General features: G+C 42.3%; 2 protein-coding genes across 2 annotated transcripts; both read right to left on the bottom strand.

The window, feature by feature from the left end:
- Nucleotides 1-893: 893 nt before the first annotated feature.
- TEX43 (testis expressed 43) lies at nucleotides 894-3,691 on the bottom strand. The gene is made up of 3 exons (XM_047874467.1): nucleotides 3,576-3,691; nucleotides 2,930-3,047; nucleotides 894-1,132 (listed from the first exon to the last, which is right to left on the bottom strand). Exons 1-3 carry the CDS (start codon nucleotides 3,686-3,688, stop codon nucleotides 923-925), a joined length of 441 nt encoding a protein of 146 aa, XP_047730423.1. The 5' UTR covers nucleotides 3,689-3,691; the 3' UTR covers nucleotides 894-922.
- A 4,199-nt stretch (nucleotides 3,692-7,890) lies between these two features.
- Nucleotides 7,891-21,771, bottom strand: PHAX (phosphorylated adaptor for RNA export). The gene is made up of 5 exons (XM_047874453.1): nucleotides 21,598-21,771; nucleotides 18,816-19,429; nucleotides 16,301-16,421; nucleotides 14,267-14,350; nucleotides 7,891-8,877 (listed from the first exon to the last, which is right to left on the bottom strand). The coding sequence occupies exons 1-5, from the start codon at nucleotides 21,691-21,693 to the stop codon at nucleotides 8,608-8,610; spliced, it is 1,185 nt and encodes a 394-aa protein (XP_047730409.1). The 5' UTR covers nucleotides 21,694-21,771; the 3' UTR covers nucleotides 7,891-8,607.
- Between the last annotated feature and the right edge of the window lie 4,167 nt (nucleotides 21,772-25,938).

Below are 25,938 nucleotides of genomic sequence, written 5' to 3'. Positions count from 1 at the left end.
ATACCCAGAGGTGGAAATGCTGGATCATGAGGTAATTCTTCTATGTTTAACTGCCTGAGAAATCACTACACCGTCTTCCACAGTGATGTACCATTTGCTTATGGCCATCTTTACGTTTTTAAATTATGTTTATCCATTCTTTGCTACAGGAAATTGATACTTAGATACAGTGAGCCAGTAGAAAATCATGCGGTGTATCAAAGAGGTATCTGCCAAACTGCCAGTTACCATGGTGATGAGTTACCAGGATGCAGAGACTTGGTGGGGGGAAGTGTGTTGGCGAGGTGGGGCAGGAACATGACGTTGGGGCAGTCGGAAAAGTAGGCGAAACAATCCCACGTGCTGCCACTCTGTTTCAGCTTGGCTCATCTGAGGCTGAGTTTTGGAGGGGATGAACAACGAAGGGGTGAGGACAAGACAAAGAGGAACACGGTGGGGATAGATGGTTGGATTGGATGCATCTTCGGGTTTTTCACTATTTGGCGTGAAATTAATTTCAGGGAGAGTTTGCCTTGCCTCCCCACTTTATCTTAGATGTTCCCAGAGCCTATCTCCTTTCAAAAGCCTTTATAAAGTAGACAGGCTTTTGGGTGGGTCAGAAGGTCCGACTTCAGCTCAGGTCATGATCTCACGGTTCGTGAGTTCAAGCCCCACGTTGAGCTCTCTGCTCTCAGCACAGAGCCCGCTTGGGATCCTCTGTCTCCCTCTCTCTCTGCCCCTTCCACGTTCGCATGCTTTCTTCCTCTCTCAAAAATAAATAAACATTAAAAAAAAAGCTTTCGTAATGTATAAAATGTACAACTGACTTATAGCCTTTAAACAAATGGAACCTGTAGGTGAAATACAGTTGTATGATGGCCTTCAACATTCATGGGGAAAGGAAGAGATTGAGATTGAAACACCTCGGCACTTTATTCTTTTGTCAGACCAGACGCCTCCTGACGCCGTGGGAAATCACAGTGCTTTGGTATTTGGAGAGTGGTGAATGTAGAGGCATATCTGCAATTTTTATTTCTGGTGGGTCTTTCTTTAAGACAACTTTTCGATCTTCCCCATGACAAAGCCTTTCGCTGTGATTCAAAAACAGAGAGTCTTCGAAAGGGCCAGCGTGGATCCCACATACTTCTCCGTGCTAAGGGGGGAAAAATCCGCTATAATTCACACCAAACAGCACTTTATTAGATGAAGATGGAGATTCCCTGATAGTTTTTCTAACTAACCCCGCTAAAGAGGAAGGTCTAAGGGACAGAGCAACCTAACATCCCCGCCTTTTTTTTAAAGCATGCTCTCTGGCTGGTGTCTGGACCATCCACAAGAGCAGTGCGGACTGCTGACTACTTATGTACTTACTTACTCACTGCTTATGACCGTGTACAAGTCATTTGCCCTGCTGTGAGACTCAATTTTCTCAAATATAAAATGGTCATTTTTTAAAATGTTTATCCATTTTTGAGAGAGAGTGCGAGTAGGGGAGAGGCAGAGAGAGAGGGAGACACAGAATCTGAAGCAGGCGCCAGGCTCTGAGCCGTCCGTACAAAGTCCAACGTGGGGCTCGAACTCACAAACTGCGAGATCCCGACCTGAGCTGAAGTTGGACACCCAACTAACTGAGCCACCCAGGCGCCCCTAGGAATCCTAATTTGAAGTCTCCTATTGTAGTCTGATTATTACAATAGATTCTATTCCCCTTCAAAGAAACAACTTATCTTTTCACAAGTGATCAGCTCATCTGAATTTGGAAAATGCTTTGAAAATACTGAATAGCAGCAGTGAATGGGCAGTGAGTCTTATCTGTAAATCTAGCCAAACTGTTCCTGTAGCTCTCAACCCACATATGCAGTACAGCTTTAAAAATGCATGCTCTGTACCACAGCTTTAATATTAATGACATACTTCATTAATATTAATTAGGTCCATTCTTTTTTTTTTTTTTTTTTTTTTTTTTATTTTCTTCAATGTTTATTAGTTTTTGAGAGACAGAGAGAGACAGTGCTTGAGTGGGGGAGGGACAGAGAGAGAGAGAGGGAGACACAGAATCGGAAGCAGGCTCCAGGCTCTGAGCCGTCTGCACAGTGAGATCAGGACCTGAGCTGAAGTCGGATGCTCAACCGACTGAGCCACCCAGGCGCCCCTAATTAAGTCCGTTCTTAACTGTGAGTTGGCATTATGTGGACACAAAGGTAGATAGAGAGCTCTGACACCTTGACACATGAAAGTACATCAAATAGTTTTTGTCAGACAGGAGAATGGTGGTTGCCAGGAGGGAGGGGGAGTGGGGAGACACAAGTCAAAGGGCACAAACTTTCCCTTATAAGAATAAGAAGGTCTGAAGATCTCATTTCAGCATGGTAACTGAATACTGTTAATAACACAGTATTGCATACTTGAAAGTTGCAGAGAGTGGCTCTTATGTTCACCAGCAGAAAAAGAGTTAACTATGTGAGGTGATGAATGTGTTAATTATCTTGAGCCTGGTAATGATTCCACAGTGTGTATGTTTATTAAGTCATCAGGCTGTCCATTTAAAAAATGTATATTTCTGTATTATTCCCTATAAAGCTGGAATAAATAAATATGAATTTAAAAATAGCTTTTGTAGGGGTGCCTGGGTGGTTCCATTGGTTAAGTGTCTGACTCCTGATTTTGGCTCAGGTCATGATCTCAGGGTTTGTGAGTTCGAGTCCCTTGTTGGGCTCTGTGCAGACAGCGTGGAGCCTGCTTGGGATTCTCTCTTTCTCTCTGTCTCTGTCTCTGTCTCTGTCTCTGTCTCTCTCTCTCTCCATCTCTGCCCCTCTCCCACTCTCTCTCAAAATAAATAAATAAGCTTAAAAAAATAGCTTTTGTATAGTTATAGATATGTCTATTCATAGATATATTAAATTATACTACAACTATGAATTTTTTATTATGAACATTTAGAGGAAAATACCTTCAGATTCATGTTCCTGAATTTCATATTTTCTTTCCAAGGCATAACATAACGTCTTGGGATCATCCCGTGCTTTACTGAAAATCGTGGCAAATGAACCCCAGCATTTGGAGCACACCTAGAGATTGGGAAGGCAGGAAGGAAGGATATCTTGTGAGTTAAATATAATTGTTTTAGCATTATTGCTGCATCCATGATGTGTGGATCCCCATAGCTTCAGGACACAGAGCTATGGTACTGTTTGCGGCTCATCTAATAATGAACCCACTAAATCTCCAAGTATCACCAAGAGCCAGAGTCCAGGCTGGGTATCTGAGCCTCCAACTGCACGCTGTCCTTTACAATTTGCTCTCAGTTTTCATTTAACCTGATAGTAAGGGGAAAGGCAGCAGACTCCATGATTTTCCCCAGGCCTACAAGAAGTCTCTGACCAGCCACAAAAACCAGCTTCTGAATTTAGTATCTGCTTTACACTCAGGTCAGACTTGCTTTCTCCCTGCATATACATTGTTTCCCTCTGGGACGCAAAGTTTTCCATACAGATGCCAAAGGAAGCACAAAATGTTTGTCCTTATCTTTGTAGCTCCGGGATTGCAAACAAAACAAGAAATAAACCCCCCTCAATCCAGAACGCCCAGGTCCTCACTCATTAGAAGGCTTATATGAACTCTCATCAGTGCAGCTGTTGGCAAGCTTCGGTAAGATAGGACACGTGTCCTTCCCCGAAGCCATCACCTCCAGGAGGGACAGAATTCTCATCTAGAACTTCACTAACTCACTCATGTAATTATGATGACATTGCTGCCTCAGACATCACACTGTTTTGCTAACTTCATGGCAACCCACAGCAGTTACATCAGCAGTTGATTAAGAATGTGGAGTTTTCAGGGGCGCCTGGGTGGTTCAGTCGGTTGAGCGTCTGGACTTTGACTCAGGTCATGATCTCGCGGTCTTTGAGTTTGAGCCCCGCGTCGGGCTCTGTGCTGACAGCTCAGAGCCTGGAGCCTGCTTCTGATTCTGTGTCTCCCCTCTCTCTGCTCTTCCCCCGCCCATGCTCTTTCTCTCTCTTTCAAAAATAAATAAAAACATTAAAAAAAAGTTAAAGAATTACATGTTTGACATTTCAAAAAAAAAAAAAAGAATGTGGAGTTTTCAGCCATTTTTAGTGATGTTATAGCTGCATGACTAAAACGTTCCCATCATGAACAATTTTTCAAAAATGAGGATGCTTCCGGACATAGTACAAATTTGACACACGCATACTAGACGGCACTCTGGACTGTATCATTATTATTCACAAAGAAGCCCTCCATGTTCACATTCTTTATTTGCCCTTAGCTTATTTTCTTACTTATGCATAGTGGTTGTGTGTCATTTATGTTTGCTACCGACTGCTTACACACACACTTCACGAGCGGGAGTCAAATATGTTTCGATCCAAGCCAATTCAAGCCATTTTACCCCTGAAGATCTGAAATATATTGCAGAATATTGGAGATTATAAAAACTCATTTTATCACAGCAACTGTGTCTTAGAGGAATGACACTTAAATCGCCATGAGAGGTGGAGGGTTATTAGTAGGTGGAAGATTATTGGGATCGATCCCATAGCCAGCAAGTAAGAAGCTAGGCTGAGCGGCACCTGGGTGGCTCAGTCAGTTAAAGCATCTGACTTCGGCTCAGCTCACAGTCTCACACTTTGTGAGTTCGAGTCCGACATCGGGCTCTGTGCTGACAGTTCAGAGCCTGGAGCCGGCTTCGGAGTCTGGGTCTCCCTCTCTCTCTGCCCCTCCCCTGCTCACGCTCTGTGTCTCTGTCTCAAAAATAAATAAATGTTAAAAAAAAAGATTAAAAAAAAAAAAAGCCTGAGCATAAGAATTATGGCCAGTTTGGTGAGAGTATTCACTGAATATATACCTGGCAATAGTTTGGATAGACATTTCTTTCTTATTTATTTATTTAATTTGAGAAAGGGTGGGTGAAGGGGCAGAGAGAATAGGAGAGAGAGAATCCCAAGCAGGCTCCACACTGTCAGCGCAGAACTGGACCTGGGGCTCGAACTCACAAACCATGAAATCACGACCTGAGCTGAAATGAAGAGTCGGACTCTTAACCGACTGGGCCACCTAGGCACCCCTCTTTTTTCTTTTTCTTTCTTTTTTTTTTAAAGTAATCTCCTCACCAAACATGGGGCTCAAACTCACAACCCCAGGACCAAGAGTTGCATTCTCTACCAACTGAGACAGCCAGAAGCTTCTGGATGGTTAGACATTTCCAGATTTGAATGGGCAGAAAGGTTCAGAGAAGAGTAATTTTAATAGGTAAAAATATAAAGAACCCTCAACGTTGAAGTGTTGGAGAGGACTCCAAACCCTGGCTTGTGCCCCAATAGGACCCTCACTCCCTTCTGACCAGGTCATCTTGCTTCTGGAGCAGGTCTGGAAGCAGAAGACCTCGACGAATCCCCAAACCCTGCAGTTTCCAGAGGGCATACCGCCTTCCCCAGCAGGACGCTGGTGTTCACCGTCAGTGGTGTGAATCATCAGGCACAAATAAACAAAAGCAGACACAGAGGGGGAGGAATTCCTTCAGGAGAATCTGGCCGTGGATGTACACCTCCACGGGGAGCTGATGAGGACTCCAGGCAGCAACAACAGGTGCTTTGAGGTGCCGAGGAGCGGATGGGTAGATCCTCGACTGAGGTAGTGGCCACGATGCTATTTTACTTATTATTACTATTTTTTAAATGTTTATTATTGAGAAGGAGAGAGAATACACAAGCAGGGGAGGGGCAAAGAGAGGGGGAGACAGAAGTTCCGAAGCAGGCTCTGCGCGGTCAGCACAGAGCTCAACGCGGGGCTCAAACCCACGAACCGCGAGATCATGCCCTGAGCTGAAGACGCTGAACTGACCGAGCCACCCGGGGCCCAAGATGCTATTTTATTTATTTATTTATTTATTTATTTATTTATTTATTTATTTATTTATTAATGTTTATTTATTTTTGAGACAGAGAGACAGAGCATGAACAGGGGAGGGTTAGAGAGAGAGGGAGACACAGAATTCGAAGCAGGCTCCAGGCTCTGAGCTGTCAGCACAGAGCCCGACGTGGGGCTTGAACTCACAGACGATGAGATCATGACCTGAGCTGAAGTTGGACGCTCAACCGACTGAGCCACCCAGGCGCCTCCCAAGATGCTATTTTAAAGAGGAAGGATCACAGTAAGAGTCTTTTTCATACATGTACTCAGTCCTGGGGTGACCTGGACATGAAAAGAAGGCTTATGGGGCTGTTAGAGCTATCAGCCAACAGCAGTATCCCCATCTTAGGGCTTCTTTTTCCAGAGGCTGCTTTCGGTGGAGTTCACAGGGCTCCATGTGGTACCTTTGTTCCCTAACTTGAACTTGCCACCCATGATACTGAACCTGAATTGCATCTCTTTTGTGAGGTTAAGGCAGTTCTTTCACACTAATGAATAAACCGATCTGGGACACGTCAAAAATCCTGCTGAACATTTGGCATCAATTCCCTCAGCGTATGGCTGCAATGGGTATTTGTAGAATTCCAGGAAGTCACAGTTTCTCTACACAGGTGCCAGTGAACACCAATTGATATCCTTCTCTGGGTCATTTCAGAAAGATTTTGCAGTGGGGCACCTGAGTGGCTCAGTCGGTTGAGCGTCCGACTTCAACTCAGGTCATGATCTCACTGTTGGTGAGTTCGAACCCCGCATCAGGCTCACTGCTGTCACCCTGTCAGTGCAGAGCCTGCTTCTGATCCTGTCCCCCTCTCTCTGCCCCCTTACCAACTTGTGCTCTCCCCAAAATAAGTATTTTTTAAAAAGGAAAGATTTTGCAGAATCATTTTAACAGGTTCGTTTTTTTCGAACCTTCAGTACCTTGTGGCAGAAGTACAGGGTAAGAATCCAAGATGAAATAATAATAATAATATGGAATGGATTCCTAAAAAACTAAAGACCTCAACTGTTGGTTTGCATTTAACGTTAGGGTTTAATCCATACCAGAAACCCGTACAGTTTCCAGATAGTAAGGTAACAACTGTTGGTGAAAATGAACCAGGATGGTCCATTTAGTGAAGATGAACTAGACTGTAATGTTAATGCTCTTCAACAAGTGTAACTAGAAATATTAGCAGTATTTACATGAACGTGTGGCATATAAACCAGCACTTAATTGGATGTTATTTTTCCCAAAGTATTACACGTTTCTTATTATTTTTAATGTTTATTTATTTATTTTTGAGGCAGGGGTGAAGGGGCAGAGAGAGAGGGAGACAGGGAACCCCAAGAAGGCGCCGCACTGTCAGCACAGAGCCCGATGCAGGGCTTGAATTCCCGAACCGGGAGATCACGCCCTGAGCCGAAATCGAGTCCAACGCTCAAATGACTGAGCCACTCAGGTGCCCTATCCCAACATAACATACCTTTAAGATCACCTCTCATAAAGAATCTCAGAAACAATATTCAGTTACGTATTTAAAATAGTTTTCTTCCCTTGGTTATAGCAATTTTATGAAAGCATGTCTGAAGTTTCAAAAACAGTCACTTGAGGGGCACCTGGCTGAGAGGTGCCTGAGTCTCTTGAACTCACAATGCCCAGTTTGAGCCCCATGCTGAGTATAGACACTACATAAATAAATAAATCTTAAAAAAAAAAAAAAGTCACTGCACAAAATCTAGTTTTATTTTTGTGTTCGTCATGAATAAAAAGCAACCAATAACCATTTTCCTCTTCTTTTCCCACTTGTATCCTTAGATCCAACTTCAATGACTATGTATTCCAGGAACTAAAGAAAAACTTCAAGAACTATCTGTAAAGAAGAGTTTACAATTGCTTCTTACATATTTTTGCCTAATCTATTTTGTAGACTAAAGTCAACCCTTGGAACACCTTAACTACTTTTATTTCCTTCAATAAGAATGAGTAATTTGACACTTCAGGCAGATGTAACATTTTTAATACCCAATTTCCTTAACATAAGGTAAAGCAGTCTTAGGCAGGCAACCACCGGGAATTTTTTAAATGTACATGATAATTACACAGGTATGGATCACATTCAGTATTCAGTGTAAGATCGAGTTAATTTAAAGGAAGTCAAAAAAAAGTTAAGAATGAAGACTTCTTTGAAAAGCTTCTGATGTTAATTTACTTCCTGACAAATAAGTTTATACTGATGAGTATAAACCTATTTTGTCTCTGTCCTTAAAATTGCTTGAAAGTTCTCAGAACACAGAAAAACTAAATCTGAATGCATTTGTAACAGTTTAACAATTTATGTGCCTTATTAAGATCTTTTTACGGAATGTTTTGAAACCAATCATAATTCGCTACAAAGATAAATCAAAAAAAGAAAACAACTTTTTGAATGGCATGTTACAATGACCTGGACAAAAGTAATTATCAACTAGTAATAACTAACACATGCAACAGATTGAGAAATTAAATCTCTGCTATATACTTTTAAATATTTTGTCAGACATGAGAAATGGGTCTATCAATAACATTCATCTTCCCACAAATTCAACATTATTTTCAGCAAGAAAACAGTTCTTTCTGTCCAGATTTTTAGGTTTATCAGTGCAAAGTAAAACGAAGCAATCTCAGTAGAAATGGCTTATCACAAGGTTATTCTAGAAAGGCTTAATCCTCAAAATGTACTAAAAGATGTCCAAATCGTGAGAATGATCGACCTCGATGGCTTCCTCTGCATCCAACTTGGTCTCTCCGTGGCCTTCCTGTGGCTCGTCAAGAGAGGCCAGGGCCTCGTTGGTGTCACTTGCGAAAGTTTCTCGAGATGTGTCATCATCTTCTTGAAAATTTAGATTTTTAATAGCTTGTTTCATCTTTTTCCCCAACACTTGTGTTCTTCTCTTCCTAGCAGCCTTTTTATTTTCATACTCCTTTTGATTTTCAATGTAGAAAATGTCCTACAATAAAGGAACAACCTTAAGCAAGAAGGACTGTTTATTAAATGTTTGGTACAAGGAGGACCCTTCGTGATCTCCATCTCTCACAAAAAACAAGGAAATATTATTAGACTCGTAAATGACGCACAGAGTCTAAGACAGTAGGGGAGTCCCCACTGCAGACAGAGGATGAAGCTGTAATTCCAACTCAACCCCATGTTCACTCCAGGGCCCATGCTTATTCAACCATAACATACCATCAGAGCTACAGGTTTCCTACGTGGGACGAGACAGCAGGAAAATCACGTCATTCAGGAGTTAAAGAAAATCTAATTTGTCACAAGAAAAACACAAGTCTTTGAAACAAAGTGTACTAACTTGGAAACTGTCATAATAACCATACGTGACTGTGCATGCTAAGAAACCAAGCAACACCTGAAATGTGTGACTAAGTATGATCACGTAACCTACACAATGGAAAACATCCATTCCTTAAAAAATGTCACTGTAATTAATGTGGGCACACAAATCTGTCAAAAACTTAGACCACAAGGCATAAACACAATGTAGTCAGCACTAGGATATATTCCAGGAAGTTACAGAAAAGGGATTTTATAACACAAAAATACGAGATTGTTAGTCCAGGGCCCTCCACCTTGGCGACTGCTGTGGCAGTCTGCCACGCGCACTGCAAGGTGTTCCGCAGCATGCCTGGCCTCTACCCACTAGCATATATCCACCCATCCCCAAACTGTGACAACCAAACACTTCTCCAGGCATTGCCAAACGTCCTCACCTCCTCCAAGAGGCAAAACTGCCAGCAGATGAGAGCTGAAGTGGAAAATGCGTTTTATTAAACTATTACATGGAAAAACATTAAAATAGCCTCTGGGAACCTTGATACAGGTGGAGAAGTGTAGATTCAGAGGGTACAAAAGAAAGAAAAGTAGGTCAGGGATCTGAAGAGAAGGCCAAAAATGACTGCTAAGACAGAGCAGGTTCAAAGGTTTAAAACAGAAGGTAGGATGGGCACCCTATTATCTTCTGGGAAGGGATTATTAAAAGCTGTAACCAAGTCAGTCTCTATTATGTCCTTAAAGTGCACAAATCACAAGTCCCTCCTTGTTTATAAAAACCACTGTGGAAGACGGTGAAATAAAGGGGACCCTCTCCAAAAATTTATGCTAAGTAGTTACAAGCAGCACACAGAATTAGCAGAGGAAGGAGTAAGGAACTCAAATTAAGGAGACAAGGGAAAGCTTCAGAAGATGAACGCTTTGGTGGACGGGAGGACTAAAAGTATTTGCTAGAGAAAGGACAAGGGATTGGAGGTGGAGAAGGAGGGTACGCGTGTTAAGAAGTGGAGGAAGGACACAAGAAAGTGACAAGAGGAAAATGAGGCTGGCAACCATTTACTGAACAGGCACATTTACATGCCAGGCATGGTGCTAAGAACTGTTCACTCTCACCAGAAGCTCATGGAGTGGGTATTATCCTTTTCTGACGAGGAAAGGGAGAGTGCCCGCATCGGCAGCACATACATTAAAATCCGATGAGGAAAGTGAGGCACAAGACTGCAGAGCCAACAGGTGAAGGTATAAAAAGTTAGCTCATCTAGTAGCTCTCCAAATTCACATTCTTAAAACCGACTGCGTTGCCTTCACGGAAGAGTGACAATTCACAATCTTTTAAAGAGTCTACTTAACCTTCAAGCGGAGAGAGAAAAAGAAGCTGCAAGGAGAAGCATTTCCATTTCATGGGAAAGCACATCTGAGCATGTTGATAACAACAATTCTAAGTAGTACAATGCTTGGCAACACTCAGTAAAATTATAAAGTTGCCCTTTTCACTCCAAATATATCAAGACTTTTTAAAAGGAACTGCATTCCATGGGTTATGAATGTGATAGAACAAACTGGGAAACGGCCCAAAGAAATGTTGTAACCTGTTGTTAGTGTTGTTATGACAAATGCAAACAAGAGATAATCTGAGGGCAGTTTTTTCCTACGTATATATAATTAATTTTACAAGTTAAGAACCTCAACTGTATGCTATTTGCAGAGGGGGACCATTACAGCCAAACTTTTAAAAAATATAGCAGCTAAGGGGTGCCCGGGTGGCCCAGTCAGTTAAGCGTCTCGACTCCTGATTTTGGCTCAGGTCATGGTCGCATGGTTTGTGGGATCGAGCCCTGCATTGGGCTCTGTGCTCACAGCACAGAGCTTGCTTGGGATTCTCTCTTCCCCTCTGTCTCTGTCCCTCCCCTGCTCATTTACATGTGCACATGCTCTCGGTCTCAAAATAAATAGACATTTAAAAAAAAAGTGTGTGTGTGTGTGTGCATGTATGTATATATATATATATATATAAAATTAATTTATTTTTTAACTACTCGTTCTTTTTTCTCTCTCAAACTTTATACTTTCCAAAACAAAACTTAATTACAAACCAAAATGGTACGTCACATACCAAAACACAAATTTTAAAAAGGCAAAAAGACCCACTCAATTCAGCTCCCGCTTCCTTCCAAATTCTACAGACTGAATGTTAGCATTATAGTGATCAAAGAACAATTATAACATTATCACTTGATGACACTTAAAATGACCTATGATGAAATACTATTTGCTTTAGGTTTTTTCCTCTAATAACAAGACTACTTAAGCCATGCACCATGCATAAAATTTGGAAAAACAAAGGAAAACCTTAAAAGCCAAAACATTTAAAACCCCCTAAAGTAGACCAAATCATTGGTAACTTTTTGCTATTTTACATATCAACTAACTGTCCCATGCCTCTTTTTCATTATAAATTTGTACTTTGCCTTTCAAAAAACTTGAATAATACTGCATTTTTCTCCTTTTCTTAAAAATGCTGTGAAAAGGGGTGCTTTGGGGGGACTCAGCTGGTTGGGCGTCCAACTTCGGCTCAGGTCATGATCTTGCCATTCTTGGGTTTGAGCCCTGTGTGGGGCTCTGTGCTGACAGCCCGGGACCTGGAGCCTGCTTCCGATTCTGTGTCAACCTCTCTCTCTCTGCCCCTCCCCGATGCATGCTCTTTCTCTCCCTCTCAAAAAATAAACTAAATGTCGGAAAAAAATTTTTTTTTAATGCTTCACAAAAATAGAGGCTAAAGGGCAGTCCTTTTAAAAATGTCCCTCTTGGGGTATGCCTGGCTGGCTTAGAAGAACATGCAACTCTTGATCTCAGGGTTGTGAGTTCGAGCCCCACAGTGGGTGCAGAGATTACTTAAAATAAATAAACTTCAAAAAATGACCCTCTTGGTCAACATTCTTTAATTATTAGGTATTCCAAATGTTTCTACGTTTGTTGTTACAACGCAATGTTTCTGGTAGTTTAACATAACCTACTAACATTAAAATCTCTTTCTCCACAATGAGTTAGAACTGAATTTCAAAGACATGTGATTCAGTGAAAAAAACCTGTTTCAAGTCAGTATTCTGTGCAATCCCAGGCTAATCATTTTTATTACTCGTCCTGTGCATAACACAGGAACATCTACTTTGACAGAATGGGGTGCAGATTAAATCCTATAAATAAGTGGCCCAGTGCTGCAGACATGGTGAATAAATGTTATTTTCTTCTCTTCTGCTTGTGGAAACTGTCTGTCCAAAGTTTGGTTACCTAGAAGAATCTTCTCCAGATACCACTTTCTTTAATCCTTTCAGAGCTCTATTCAATAGGCAGGGCACTTACTACAGTCCCCACTTCATAGATGACAAAATTAAGGCTGAGAGAAAGTAAGTGCTCTGTTTGTATTCATGTAATCACTAAATGGCAAAATTAAGATTAAAACCCGGATTTTGAATGTTAGAGAATTCTTTTTATCTCACCTTGCTATTTCTCTGTAAGCAGGGACATTCTGCTATGAAACAATGTTTAATGTTCCTCAGAAGAATGCTCCTTCTCAGTGCACACCTTTTGTCAGGGATTACAGTGTGGGAGGAGGGAAAACCAAGCAGTTAAGCCCCACTCTACTACTCAGTAGGCTGTTCCTCAGGAAAATGACATTGTTACAAATCTACCAGTCATTGTTTCAGGAGGAAAAAAAGGCATTATGTACAAGAGATTTCAAATGTGCGGTAACAGTAACATTTCCTGTAGCAATTTCAATAGCAGATTTAAAAACTGGAAGTGGACAGCCAGAAAAGAGGGGAAACAAACTAACATTGAGGGGCGCCTGGGTGGCTCAGTTGGTTAAGCGACTGACAAGATCTTGATCTCGGATCAGGACATGATCTCACGGTTCCTTGGGATCGAGTCCCAAGTCTGGCTCTGTGCTGACGGTGCGTTAGCTCGAGAGAAGTGGCTTTTATTTACCTGTCATCATTAGCATTATAAACGGCTAAACCACAATGCTGTGACATGTGCTATCCAGTTATAATAAAGAGAACACAAAGCTGATCCAATACACCATCTGTGTCCCATGTCCATCACCTCTTTCCTATGCAAGAAGTAAGTTCTTAATCTTGATTGTATCTGCTAAATGTAATCACGTTCCTTAATTAACAAATTAAAAGATAAATGCTGAGCCATGAAAAACTCACACTGCAGAAGAACGCCCAAAGAGGACATTCTAGTAACGTACAAATGATGAATAGTGAAGAGGCTAGCTTTTGTTCATAAGAACTAATGGAGACAGAGGAATTAAATGAAACAAATCCACAAGGAGACAATGACCACAATGTGGTACATTCTATTAGACAACCATCTCAGACTCTTCAAAATGTCTAAATCATGAAAGAAAATGTGGAGTTAAAGAGAGCGAAAGAGATACAATAAATGAAATGTGAAAATCTAGATGGGATCCGCGTTTGAGGGAGGGAAAAAAGGTAGAAAATACATTCTGGGGACAATTCAGGAAATTGGAATATGGTCAATACCTGATACTAAGAAATTGTTTTTCTTTCTCTTAGGTGATACAATGTAAGACAGTGTCCTTATTATTAACAGTTCCTTCCTACAATAATTAGGGCTGAGTGTCATGATGTTTGTTACTTTTTCCCAACTGGTACAGAAGAACAACTGTAAAGTGAGAATCTCAAAATATTAATAACCCCGAATCTTAAGTGCAGGAAATTCATCCCGTTACTGTTTCATCTATTCTCCATGTTTGAAATCTTTCATTAATAAAAGGCTGTAGGAGGCTAGAAAAAATAATCACAGGCTAAACGACCAGGAAAATGGCCATAAAGGAAACTGTGACGCTGCTCAGCAAGGGAAGAAAAACGAAGAGGAAGAGTTTATAAAGGCACATGTTTTACTTGAAACGAGACAATGACAAAATTGGTCAATTTAAGGCAAAACAGGTGATGGGAATTGAAAGAAGCTGAGGAGAAGTCAAATTACGATGGGTCTTAAAAGTCAAGGGCACTATAGCTTGTATTTACCTTAATTTGTTCCTCGCTGATACTAGGAGTATTTTTCAGGAGATTCAGGAAGACCCCACCTGGTGTTCTTCTTCGACTACCATTCTACAAAAAGAAGCAGAAACACGAGACTGTATATACTCTGTCCACGAATGGCCAAAGGGTCTTTTAAACAGACAGGTACCAGGGTGCCTGGGTAGCTCAGTCAGTCAGGTGTCCAACTCTTGATTTCAGCTCAGGTCATGATCTCACGGTTCGTGAGTTCAAGCCCATGTCTGTGCTATCAGCAGCGCCCAGAGCCTGCTTCAGATTCTGTGTCTCTCCTCTCTCTCTACCCCTCCCATGCTCACGCTCTATCTCTATCAATAATAAATAAATGCTTAAAAAAATTTTTTTAAATAAAATATTAATGAATCTATAACTTTGTGTTCAACTATTAGCAGTGACACAAAAAGAGGTGCCAGTACATCCATGACTATTTTTTTTTAAGTTTATTTATCTATTTTGAGAGAGAAAAAGAGAGAGAGCACAAGCAGGGGATCCCCAACAGGGTCCATGCTGCCAGCATAGAGCCCGATGCAGGGCTGGAACTCATCAACCTAGAAATCATGACCTGGGCTGAACCCAGGAGTCAGATGTTTACCAACTGAATGACCCAAGCACTCTTCGTGACTATTATAACTTGTCTTGTTGTTAACTTCTATAATCTATGCTCACAGGGTATTTCCTTAGCCACTGCTATCTACTCTAATGGGTTTCTTTCCTATTTCTAAAGTAATATTGACTCACTTTCACATGATGTTACTTTTCAAATTCATGAAGAGCAAATAAGAAAGAAGCCATTCAGACTTCGTCGTCTCCCAGTGTGAAAGCTGAATTAAACGTTATCTCCAAAACCATTATATAGGATAAACTGCCACTGCGTGTGATCTGGCCTAAGCAAAAATAGTGGTCTTTCTGGTCATTCTCAAATGGTAGTGTTTCTCGCTTCATACCTGTCAGAATGGCTAGTAACAAAAAGATAAGAAATAACAACTGCTGGTGACAATGCGGGGAAAGGGGAATTTTTGTACGCTGTTGGTGGGAATGTAAATTGGTGCAGCCACTATAAAAACCAGCATGGAGGTCCCTCAAAATATTAAATATAGGAATACCATATCGGGGGCACCTGGGTGGCTCAGTTAGTTGTCAGACTTTGGCTCAGGTCATGATCTCACCGTTTGTGGGTACGGTCCCTGGGCTGACAGCTCAGAGCCTGGAGCCTGCTTCAGATTCTGTGTCTCCTTTTCTCTCTGCCTCTCCCGTGCTCGCACTCTGTCTCTCTCAGTCTCTCAAAAATGAATAAACATTAAAGGGGCGCCTGGGTGGCTCAGTTGGTTGAGTGTCCAACTTCGGCTCAGGTCATGATCTCACAGTTCGTGGGTTTGAGCCCTGCGTGGGGCTCTGTGCTGACAGTGCAGAGCCTGCTTGGGATTCTCTCTCTCCCTGTCTGTGTTTCTCCCCTACTTGTGCTCTCTCTCAAAATAAATAAACTTAGGGCGCCTGGGTGGCGCAGTAGGTTAAGCGTCCGACTTCAGCCAGGTCACGATCTCGCGGTCCGTGAGTTCGAGCCACGTGTCGGGCTCTGGGCTGATGGCTCAGAGCCTGGAGCCTGTTTCCGATTCTGTGTCTCCCTCTCTCTCTGCCCCTCCCCCGTTCATGCTCTGTCTCTCTCTGTCCCAAAAATAAATAAACGTTGAAAAAAATAAATAAATAAATAAACTTAAAAAAACATTAAAAAAAAAAAAAATGTTAGCCCCTACTTTCAACAAACCCTGTAAGAGATGTGTTGTTGACCACTCACTAACAGGACACAATTTATGGATGGTTTTTGTAAGAAAAGTAATAAATGCAAAAACCAATGATACGGAATTTTTAAATTCAGTTTTTTAAAATCTGAAACACACGGCAATAAATTGGTAAGTAAGAGATCCAAGAATCAGAGATAAGTTTATTTGGTAAAATAATCACACGAAACACAATATAAAATGGAAACAACAAAGTAGTTAGTCTTACCATTATGAAAAGGCCGCCGTTTTGTTCAACTTCAGCTGTTTCCATCAGAAGTTCAATTGCCTTTTTGTTCCCAATTATCCTCACTACTCGTGCTATCAGATCTTTCTTTGGTTCCTGCAACCTGATAAGGAACAAACAGAGTAATATTAACTTCTTTATTTGTTGTATAAAGTTGAAGAAATCTACCTTAGTCTCCTGGGTTAGTGCCCAAGTGGGATCAAAATCCTATTCTGCTAACATCTGTGTTTTGAAATATTCAATATTTAACCTTAGAATCACTGATAGGGAAACGCTGCTACCTTGGGTCACCCAAGAAGACAGTAACCTCAAGGTTCCACCTCAAGTCTCATAACTCGCCCCCTCATTTTGCCTTCATGGATTATGGTGGTTTCAAAATAAATGTGCCCATCCAGCAAAGGGAATGCAAGCCTAAAAGCAAAAGAAGGTAAGTCCATTCTCTTCAAAACAATTAAAAAACATACACTATGCTTTCAATTATTATGCCTAAAAGTCCCAGCGACGTCTGGGAGCTTTAAAATGGATAGCACCTTCCTCTTAGTCTCTCTGCCTCAGAACAAAGGCTATGGCTAATATTTACTGACTTAATATGGGATGCGCACAATCCTAAAAATTTTGTAGGCATTATCCCAGCTAATTGTGTCAACAACCTTATGAAACAGGTACTTATCCTCATCCTACTACTGAGAGGTAAAAAGAGAGGAAGCCTAAGCAATACTTCTAACGTCAGAGTCCATACTCCAGAGAGATAAAGGATTAATATGGGAGTTTTACCAGTTCTCTAACCAGACCTGGCTTCCTTGCTCCTTCTCAACAAGAGGAACTGTATTATGGAAAGAGCACTAGACTAGGAACAAAGGGACCAAGGTTTAGTTCCGACTCTCTGACACAACTGTGACTTTGAGAAGTCATATGAACTACTGGGTCTCAGTGTCCTGATCTGTAAAGTGATGTCTTTGGTTTATAAAAAAATCTCTAAATTCCTTTCCAACGCTCGAATTCCAAACTTTCTCTGCAGGTTAAAAATCCAGTACTAACATTGACAGGCTTGCCTGGAAGGTAAATACTTGTTTTCCTACCACAATATTACTCTTGAACCATATCTGTTTTCAAGTGACATTATTCATTAACGACTTAGAGCTAATAAAAAGCTAAACAAAATTTGAGCTTGTTAAAAAAATGAAGTATCAATTTACTACACACCAAGAAATTCTATTCTAGGCATTTACCCGACAGAAATTAAAATGTTTCCAAATATCTGTATGTCAAAGCTCATAGAGCATTATTCATAATAGCCAAGAATTGGAACAGCAATTCAATATGGATGTTTGTATATGTATATAAATTAAAAAAGTGTTGATTCCTGCTACATGGACAATCTCAAAAATATTACATTAAGTGAAATAAATCCAGCACAAGAGAATACACACTGTATGATTCCAACAATATGAAATGTCCAGAAAATTCAAATTTATGCCAACAGAAAGTAGACTGGCAGTTATTTGGGATAGGAACAAAGAATAGCTTTAAATGGGCATATGGGTATGATGGATCTTATTGGGGCGATGGAAATGTTTTAAAAGTGGTTTATGGTTATTGTTGTAAAACTGATAAATGTGCTAAAAAATCAACACCAAAAATGGGTGAATTTTATCATGTGTACAATATGCCTCAATGAAATTATAAAAGAAAGGTGATGAGTATTTGAAAACGCTAAAGAACAGGAGTGCCTGAGTGACTCAGTCAGTTAAGTGTTCGACTTCGGCTCAGGTCATGGTATTACGGTTTGTGGGTTTGAGCCCCATGTTGGGCTCTGTACTGACAGCATGGAGCCTGGAACCTGTGGGGTTCTGTGTCTCCCTCTCTCTCTGCCCCTCCCTTACTCACTCTTTGTCTCTCAAAAATGAATAAACATTACAAAAAACTAAAAAACAAAACAAAACAAAAACGCTAAAGAACAAAACAAAACCCCACAATTTGAAAACATAAGCTTTTAAAAAGATAAGCACTAAATGGGAAGAGCTGCTACAAGTTCCTAAAAGCTTGCAAAATTATTTTATCAGGCCTGTCCAAATTTAAGGAAACACAGATATAGTCCTATAACCAAGTAAGCCCAGAGTCCATCCTTCAAATTTAAAAATTTCAAAAGAGGGGCACCTTGGTGGCTCAGTCGGTTAAGCACTGAACTCTTGGTTTCAGCTCAGGTCACACTCTCACAGTTCCTGGAATGGAGCCTGGCATGGGGCACTGACAGCTCGGAGCCTGCTTGGGATCCACCCTCTCCCTCTCTCTGCCCCTCCCCTGCTCACTCACTCACACTCTCACACACACACACACACACACACACACACGCGCGCACGCATGCTCTCTCTCAAAATAGATTAAAAAAATTTTTTCAACCTTAAAAAGAAACATTCTTAATGTACCTAGATTCATTTCCAATAAACGGAAGATTGTTGGCCAAGCACTCATTTGTAGGCCAAATTTTAATGCTCACCTGAAAGAAATTTCATCAGCTACTTTCTCTTGCGAATCATCCTCTGTGATCTCATACCGGCCTTTATAGTTCATTTCTAGTCTGTCCCCTAGTCGGTCTCTGACAGGTCGTTTTCGTTTGAGATGACCTTGCCCGTTTTCCTCTTCCTTTGATTCCATTCTTTTGCCACCGTGCATATAGTCATCTAGCTCTTTGTCTAATTCTTTTGTATGTTCTTGAGATTCTCTCTTAAGTTTCTTCGCAAGCAAATAATTGTAAGTTTCGGACTGTCTGCTTTTGTCAATAGTACCCTCCATTCCCAAGATACCAAGTTCAGTGGCCACTGCATCTTGATTCTGCTCTTGTAGCACAGCACCCCATATGTTGTTAACCTTCTTTCCTCCAGGAACAGGTAGTTTCTGGCTGCTCTGGCCAAACTGAAAAGGCTCTGGCTTGGGAGGAGGATTAAAACATTTCTGTCGCTTGCGTTTCCAAAGGGAGCTATCATCATCGGAATCAGAGAAACTCTCCTCACTGGAATCCACACTTTTAACAGTCCGATAATGTGACACTGGTGCACAAGGCGTTGCAGTACCCTGGAAGGGCCTCACTATGCTGTCCCCACCTAGTGTCTTCTGCAAGTGAAAAGAAATGCAATCAATTTGCAGGAAACACATCAGCTGCACCCAGCTCGCCCCAGTTTTAAACAAGTTATTTTGGGATTCAGCGGGACCACCGTGAGGCAGAACAATCCTCAATGAATCTCTGAAACCGATCCAGTCCCTACTTTTCTAAAGTTCTACACGGAATCTTCCCATTTTAAAACCACAAATTCTTATTTGTAAAGCTAATACAGCACTTAGTTCTAAGGCTTTTTTCTAAAAACTTACCGAAGCTCTTAATTGCCACCTTGGAAGATTTTCTCTATTTTCAGTTATCGTCAGAATGTTCGAAAATGACATACGCCATACTTTTTAGTACCAGTTGTGAAAATTAATAAAAGGAAACCTCACTAAACTAGGGTCAGCAGGCTAGAAGAGGGACTTCTCCTGCCTTATCATCAGGAAAAGACCATAACTTGCACCTAACACAGAAAGATGCCTATACCTTACTAACCCAGCAAGCGGAAGCTTTTCTTGTAGCCTGGCAACAGCCCAGCCACTGAGAGACTGTCCCAACTCAACCAATGAAAAGCCACTATACTTTAAACTCCCAGCTTATTCCCTCCCAACTCTTCCCCCTCCCCTATAAAGAGGAGCAGTCCCCTTCTTTATTCCCACTTGCCTACGGTTTTGCCCTAGCAACGCTTGGTCAGAGTTGTGATTTTCTGCTGTTTCAGAGTAAATCCCATTTTTGCTGGTAAAATAATTGACAAGTTTTGTTTTAGGGTGAACACAGTTATGACAATTTTTCTTTGTTTCAAAACACGCCGTTCTGGGGCGCCTGGGTGGCGCAGTCGGTTAAGCGTCCGACTTCAGCCCGGTCACGATCTCACGGTCCGTGAGTTCGAGCCCCGCGTCAGGCTCTGGGCTGATGGCTCAGAGCCTGGAGCCTGCTTCCGATTCTGTGTCTCCTTCTCTCTCTGCCCCTCCCCCCTTCATGCTCTGTCTCTCTCTGTCTCAAAAATAAATAAACGTTAAAAAAAAAAATTAAAAAAAAAACCACGCCGTTCTTGCGCTTAGACAAATCAACTTCCTTTGTAGGGTTTTGTGACCATATTCTTTTGATATTGGATAGTAAACGCCTACACATAGGAAGCCCTGACTCCTTCTAACACTGCACAGTTCACGCTATTAAGCTTACCGAGTCATGGGTCAATCTATGTAAAACAACTTGGAAAAGACTGAAAACCAAAACTGAAACCTTTGTATCAATTTCCTAAGACATCATTCAAAAGGGAACAACTTTGTACTAAACACAAGTATGTGCCAGAAATGGCAGGCAGGAAGGGGAGCCAGTTTTCCCTTGTTCAAGTAACTAAGGCATCTAAGATTCGTCAGGCATTGCTGTGCACTGTATGACTCACTAAATCCCTAACAAATACCCTATCGGCGGCGTATTCTTATCATTCCCATTACACAAATTGGGGCACGAGGCTAAATACCTTGGCACTGGTCACACAGTAGAGGCGCCAGTTTTCGAAGGCAAGCAGCCTAGCACAAAGCTCGCTCAAAGTGCTTGCTACTTAGCAGGCAATCAAAATACACTCCCATTTAAAAAACGGGGAGGTTCACACAAAACCGGGTGTCACATTATTGCACGGCGAAGCGGCGTCGGTTGGGACTATGGAAAACCAGGCCCCAGTGCATACGATGAATTTCATTACCGGCCCTCAGTCTCCTTACTTGCCCAAGGCGAAAAGGAGTGCCACAGGCTGTTTCTGGCCGCTGTCCCCAGCTCATACATTTTCGGCAACATCTGCCGGGCCGAGACAACCTACTCGCGCCGCGGCAGGCAAACTCCGCAAATTCGGGAAACCCAGAGCACCGGCAGGGCAGGCGAAGCGACCGCCGCACGCCAGTCTCCAGGAGGCCGAAAGCCACGCGATCCCGCCTGGCAACGAAATGCCGCGCCAGGGTTCGGACGGCCCGCTGTCGCGTCCCCGCCCAGCGCCTCTCCCCGCCGCCAGGGCCCGCGTGCCGGGCCGGGGACGCCCGCCCGACGCTCAGCCACACCGCCGCGCGTCCCTTGTGCAGTCCGGGCTCCGCGCGCCCGCCCCTCACCCACACCGCCGCCCGTGCCTCCTCGCAGCCCGGGCTGCGCGCTCCCGGTTCCGAATTACCCGCCCGCCTTTCACACTCACCGGCACCTGCAGCGGCCTGTCGCTGGGTGCGACCGTCATGTCGGAATCCGAGTCTGAAAGCTGCCCATCTTCCATGTCGCCGGCGTCCTGCGCCATCTTCCCGCGGCGTGGCGCGGCGGGTCAGGAGAGCACTTCCGGCGGGGCGGCGGGAAGGTCCAGACGGCGGCGGCTGCTCGGGCGCCCCCGCGAGGGGCCGGCTCCCGTTTTGACCTTGCGCGCGGCCTGCTCCGGATACCTGGGTCAACGCCGGCGGATATGCACAATCATTGCAAACTGTGCACCACTAGCGCCGCGCCGTGGAAAATCAATCTCCTGTTTCCCCAACAGTTTGGCACGTTTTCTCTCAAACTTTGTTTTCGTGCAAACATAAGGTTGTGCATGGACAGCGGCCATCGGGGATTCCTACCTTGGCCTCACATCCCTCACCAGGATGCTCCACGCAAGGCTTCTTGCTTCCATTCTTGCTCCTGCTCAATCCATTCTTTTCGTAGCTTCTTGGGGAGACTTTCAGACAGCGCGTGAGGTAGCTCTCCAAGCGCACTGGGCTCGGTGCACACTGTCCCTCAAGCATCCTTTGTTGTTCACGGTTCAAGGCAATTGCAGTTGCTGTGGCCTCTGCCTTGCGGACCCTTGACACTTCCATTCTTTGCGCAGGTTGTTCTCTTACATGGTTCAGTTTTCTGATTAAATGCTGCCTTCTCAGGGAGGCCACCTTCAAACACCTTAACTAAAACAAGATCCTCTGCTCTCACTCTTGAACAAACGTTTGTTTTTCTTCATGACATCAATAGCCATGTGTATTTGTTTTCATTTTGTTTTCTTCTCCCCCCCCCCGCCCCCCCGGAATGTCTGTTTTATTTACTGTTGTTTCTCTCCAGTGTTCACTTCCCCAACTGGTAGGGCCGATCTAGAACCCACCAGCTGTGAGATCATGACCTCAACCCTTAAGTGGTCGCTGAACAGACTGAGCCACTCCCCACACTGAAGCATGCTACTCTCGATCTTGGCATTGTGAGTTCCAACTTCATGTTAGGGGGTAGATTGTACTTTTAAAAAAGCTTTACAAAATTTAGGGGCGCTTGTGTGGCTCAGTGGGTTAAGCCTCTTAGTCTTGATTTCGGATCAGGTCATGATCTCCCAGTTGGTTAAGATTGAGCCCCACATACAGCTCAGTGCTGACAGCATGGAGCCTACTTCAGATTCTCACTCTCCCTCTTTCTCTGCCCCTCTACACCCCACCCCCATAAATAAACTTAAAAATTTTTTTAAAAACTAAAAAAAGAAAATACAGGAATTTATCCTGGATACTTTTTAATGTCTACCTAGTATTCCCTTGCTTGGAGATACCATCATTTATTTAGTCTCTGATGGTACCCGTTTAGGCTGTAGCCAATTTTGCATTTAACACATACTTTTATAAACTTGTTTTATTATTTCCTTGGAATAAATTTCTAGACTGTATGGAATGGAATGAATGTAAATTTGTGAAATGTGAATTTAAAACCTATAAAGCAGGGCGCCTGGGTGGCTCAGTCAGTTGAGCGTTTGACTTCAGCTCAGGTCATGATCTCACAGCTCTATGAGTTTGAGGCCCACATCGGGCTCTGTGCGGACGGCTCAGAGCCTGGAGCCTGCTTTGGATTCTGTGTCTCCCTCTCTCTCTGCCCCTAACCCACTTGCATTCTGTCTCTGTCTCTCTCAAAAATGAATAAACATTAAAAAAATTTTTTTTAAACCTATAGAGGAATTTGGAAATCACCTGGTCCAATTCCTTATTTTGACAATGAAAAGAGATTGCAGCCATGCTATATAAGAGCTGAGTCTTCACTCCAGGTCTCTTAACTCTTAGACAACTTTATGGCTTTATCTTTCCTACCTAAAATTACAATCCCCCTGGAATTGCTTGTGTATGGTGTGAGGTAGGAGTCAAATTTCATGCTAGAATTAACATTTTCCTATGTAGTATGAGATGCAGCTAAATATCATAAAATGCATAGAATAGGTCCCTTTCTAAAGATTTTCTGCACTGTTTTCCTCTAGAAGTTTTACAGTTCTCGTTCTTACTTTTAGGTCCCTGGCCCATTTGGGCTTAAGTACGGTATATGATATGAAGTGAAAGTCAAGGTTCATTTTTTTTTTTTGGCATGTGAATATCTAATTAATGTAGCACCTTTTGTTGAAAAGACTATCCTTTCCCCATTGAATTTCCTTGACACCTTCATTGAAAATTGACTATATATATGAAAGTCTATTTCTGCGTTCTCTATTCTGTTCCATTAACCTTGATGTCTATCTTTATACCAACGTGACACTGTCTTGACTACTTAGGTTTATAATAATTGTACAACTGTATAATAATTGTTAGAACTAGGTAATGTAAATTTGTTCATTTTCCCCAGGATTGTTCAATCCTTTCCATTTAAACTTTAGATCTGCTAGCCAAATGTGGTATTGTGATTGGGACTGCATTGAATCTATCATTTAATTTGGACACTGGGGAAGCTATCTTAGCCTGATGCCATTAAATGCTGGTGTCATATTGCTAATCAATAACTCTTCTTATTCTGGGCTTGTTAAATAAATATTTTGTATCCTGGGAGAGAATGCAGTGATCATAGGATGTGAATTGTTGTTCCTTTCTGAAGATAATTTTCCCAAAAAATAATATGCCAGCTTTCTAGTTGGAGCATCATTTTTTGTGAGCTTGATTAATGAGTTTGCCCAGAGCAACGGTGTCACTCACCAATGCTCTGACAAACCAGGTTTTGAGTTTGCAAAACTGAAATTGTATCCCAAGTGGTGGTGATTTCTCTAATTTATCGCTGCCTTGGGGCAAGCATTCATGTTCAGGTCGCATCCCTCTGCCTCCTGGCTAGCTCTCCTTGAGGAACGAAGACTTCTAGCATTCACTGAGGACATCATAAGCACTGTTCATGTGACTCCAGAGTCCTTGTTTTAATCACCATCTTACAATGCCTTTCAAAAAGATATTTGGAAAGCAGGATTGGCCATTTGCAGACGGCCACTTCTACTACAGAATGCTTTCAAGGTGTCCTGAGTTCAGTCTGTACATTTACATTTCTGTAGGGCTTTGCAGTTTTTATATATGCTTGCATATGTGATTCATTTCATTCTCTTTCATATATGAAATGTACTCTTATGATTCATTTGTCTCTTCCTGTTCTGCCCCATCAAAATTCATTGCTTATAATTTTTCCTGACCTCCTATTGGGCAGGGCTAAGTTAGTTTTGAAAAATGGAGGCAAAAGAGAGAGATACAATCTCTGTTTTCAACGTAGGCAGTTACTGGTGTCTCTTTTCCTAGAACTGGTTTAGAGAGACAGGAACTTCTCTACTTGACATAGTGGACAGAAAGAATCTGACATTCCTTGAGAGCATTACGTATTTCTCCTAAAATTTAGTACATCTGGGGGCGCCTGGGTGGCTCAGGCAGTTAAGCGTCCGACTTCAACTCAGGTCATGATCTCGCGGTTTGTGAGTTCAAGTCCCGCGTCAGGCTCTGTGTTGACAGCTCGGAGTCTGGAGCCTGCTTCAGATTCTGTCTCCTCCTCTCTCTGCCCCTCGCCTGCTCATGCTCTGTCTCTCTCTGTCTCTCAATAATAAATGAACATTAAAAAGAACTTTAAATTTAGTACATCTGTGAATGTCTTGTGAATTAAATAGAGGAGAAGAAAAGGAAGACTGGGGTGTTGGGATACATGTATAAGGAATCTTACTATCTCAGCCAGAAAGTGAGGAGAATTAAATTCTTGGTTAAAATGACTGAGAAAAAAAATGAGAGTTAGAATGAAGGAAATTAGTGCTTCAGTCCTAGGGGTAGATGAAGGTAGTAGCTGGGCTGTTGATAGATTACCAGTGCTGAACAAAGTATCCATGCGTACTATTCCTACCGTGTAGTCACGGATTCATTTGTTCATCCATTCATGTGAGCGCACGTGAGCCTGTTCAATGCTGGGAATTGTGCAGCCATGCAAGGCTCAGTTAGAGATGATCCCTGCCTGAATAGGTACAAGTGTAACATTTACAAACAGAAACATCATTTGTGTATATGCAGCACTTACATTGTAGTTTCTGGTAGTTGTTTGATACATGCAGAGTGATTTTTGAAATTATTTGAGCCACAGGTTGGAACAGATAAAGGTCAATCTTGAATGCAGAAATGGAAGGAAGAGTTTTACAGGTGGGGAGAATAGTAAAGGCAAAAGCACAGTGGGAAGAAAACAGGCTTGTATAGAAACAAAGGGACTTAGTATGTCTGGCTGCAATGTGGAAGGCCACCTGCAGTTAGAAGTAATATTTTGAAAAGGTAGGTTGGGAATC

Source organism: Prionailurus viverrinus, chromosome A1 (genome assembly GCF_022837055.1).
Source record: "Prionailurus viverrinus isolate Anna chromosome A1, UM_Priviv_1.0, whole genome shotgun sequence".
Lineage (NCBI taxonomy): Eukaryota > Metazoa > Chordata > Mammalia > Carnivora > Felidae > Prionailurus > Prionailurus viverrinus.
The sequence above is the reverse complement of the archived record's forward strand: the minus strand, read 5'-3'. Positions and strand labels throughout refer to the sequence as shown.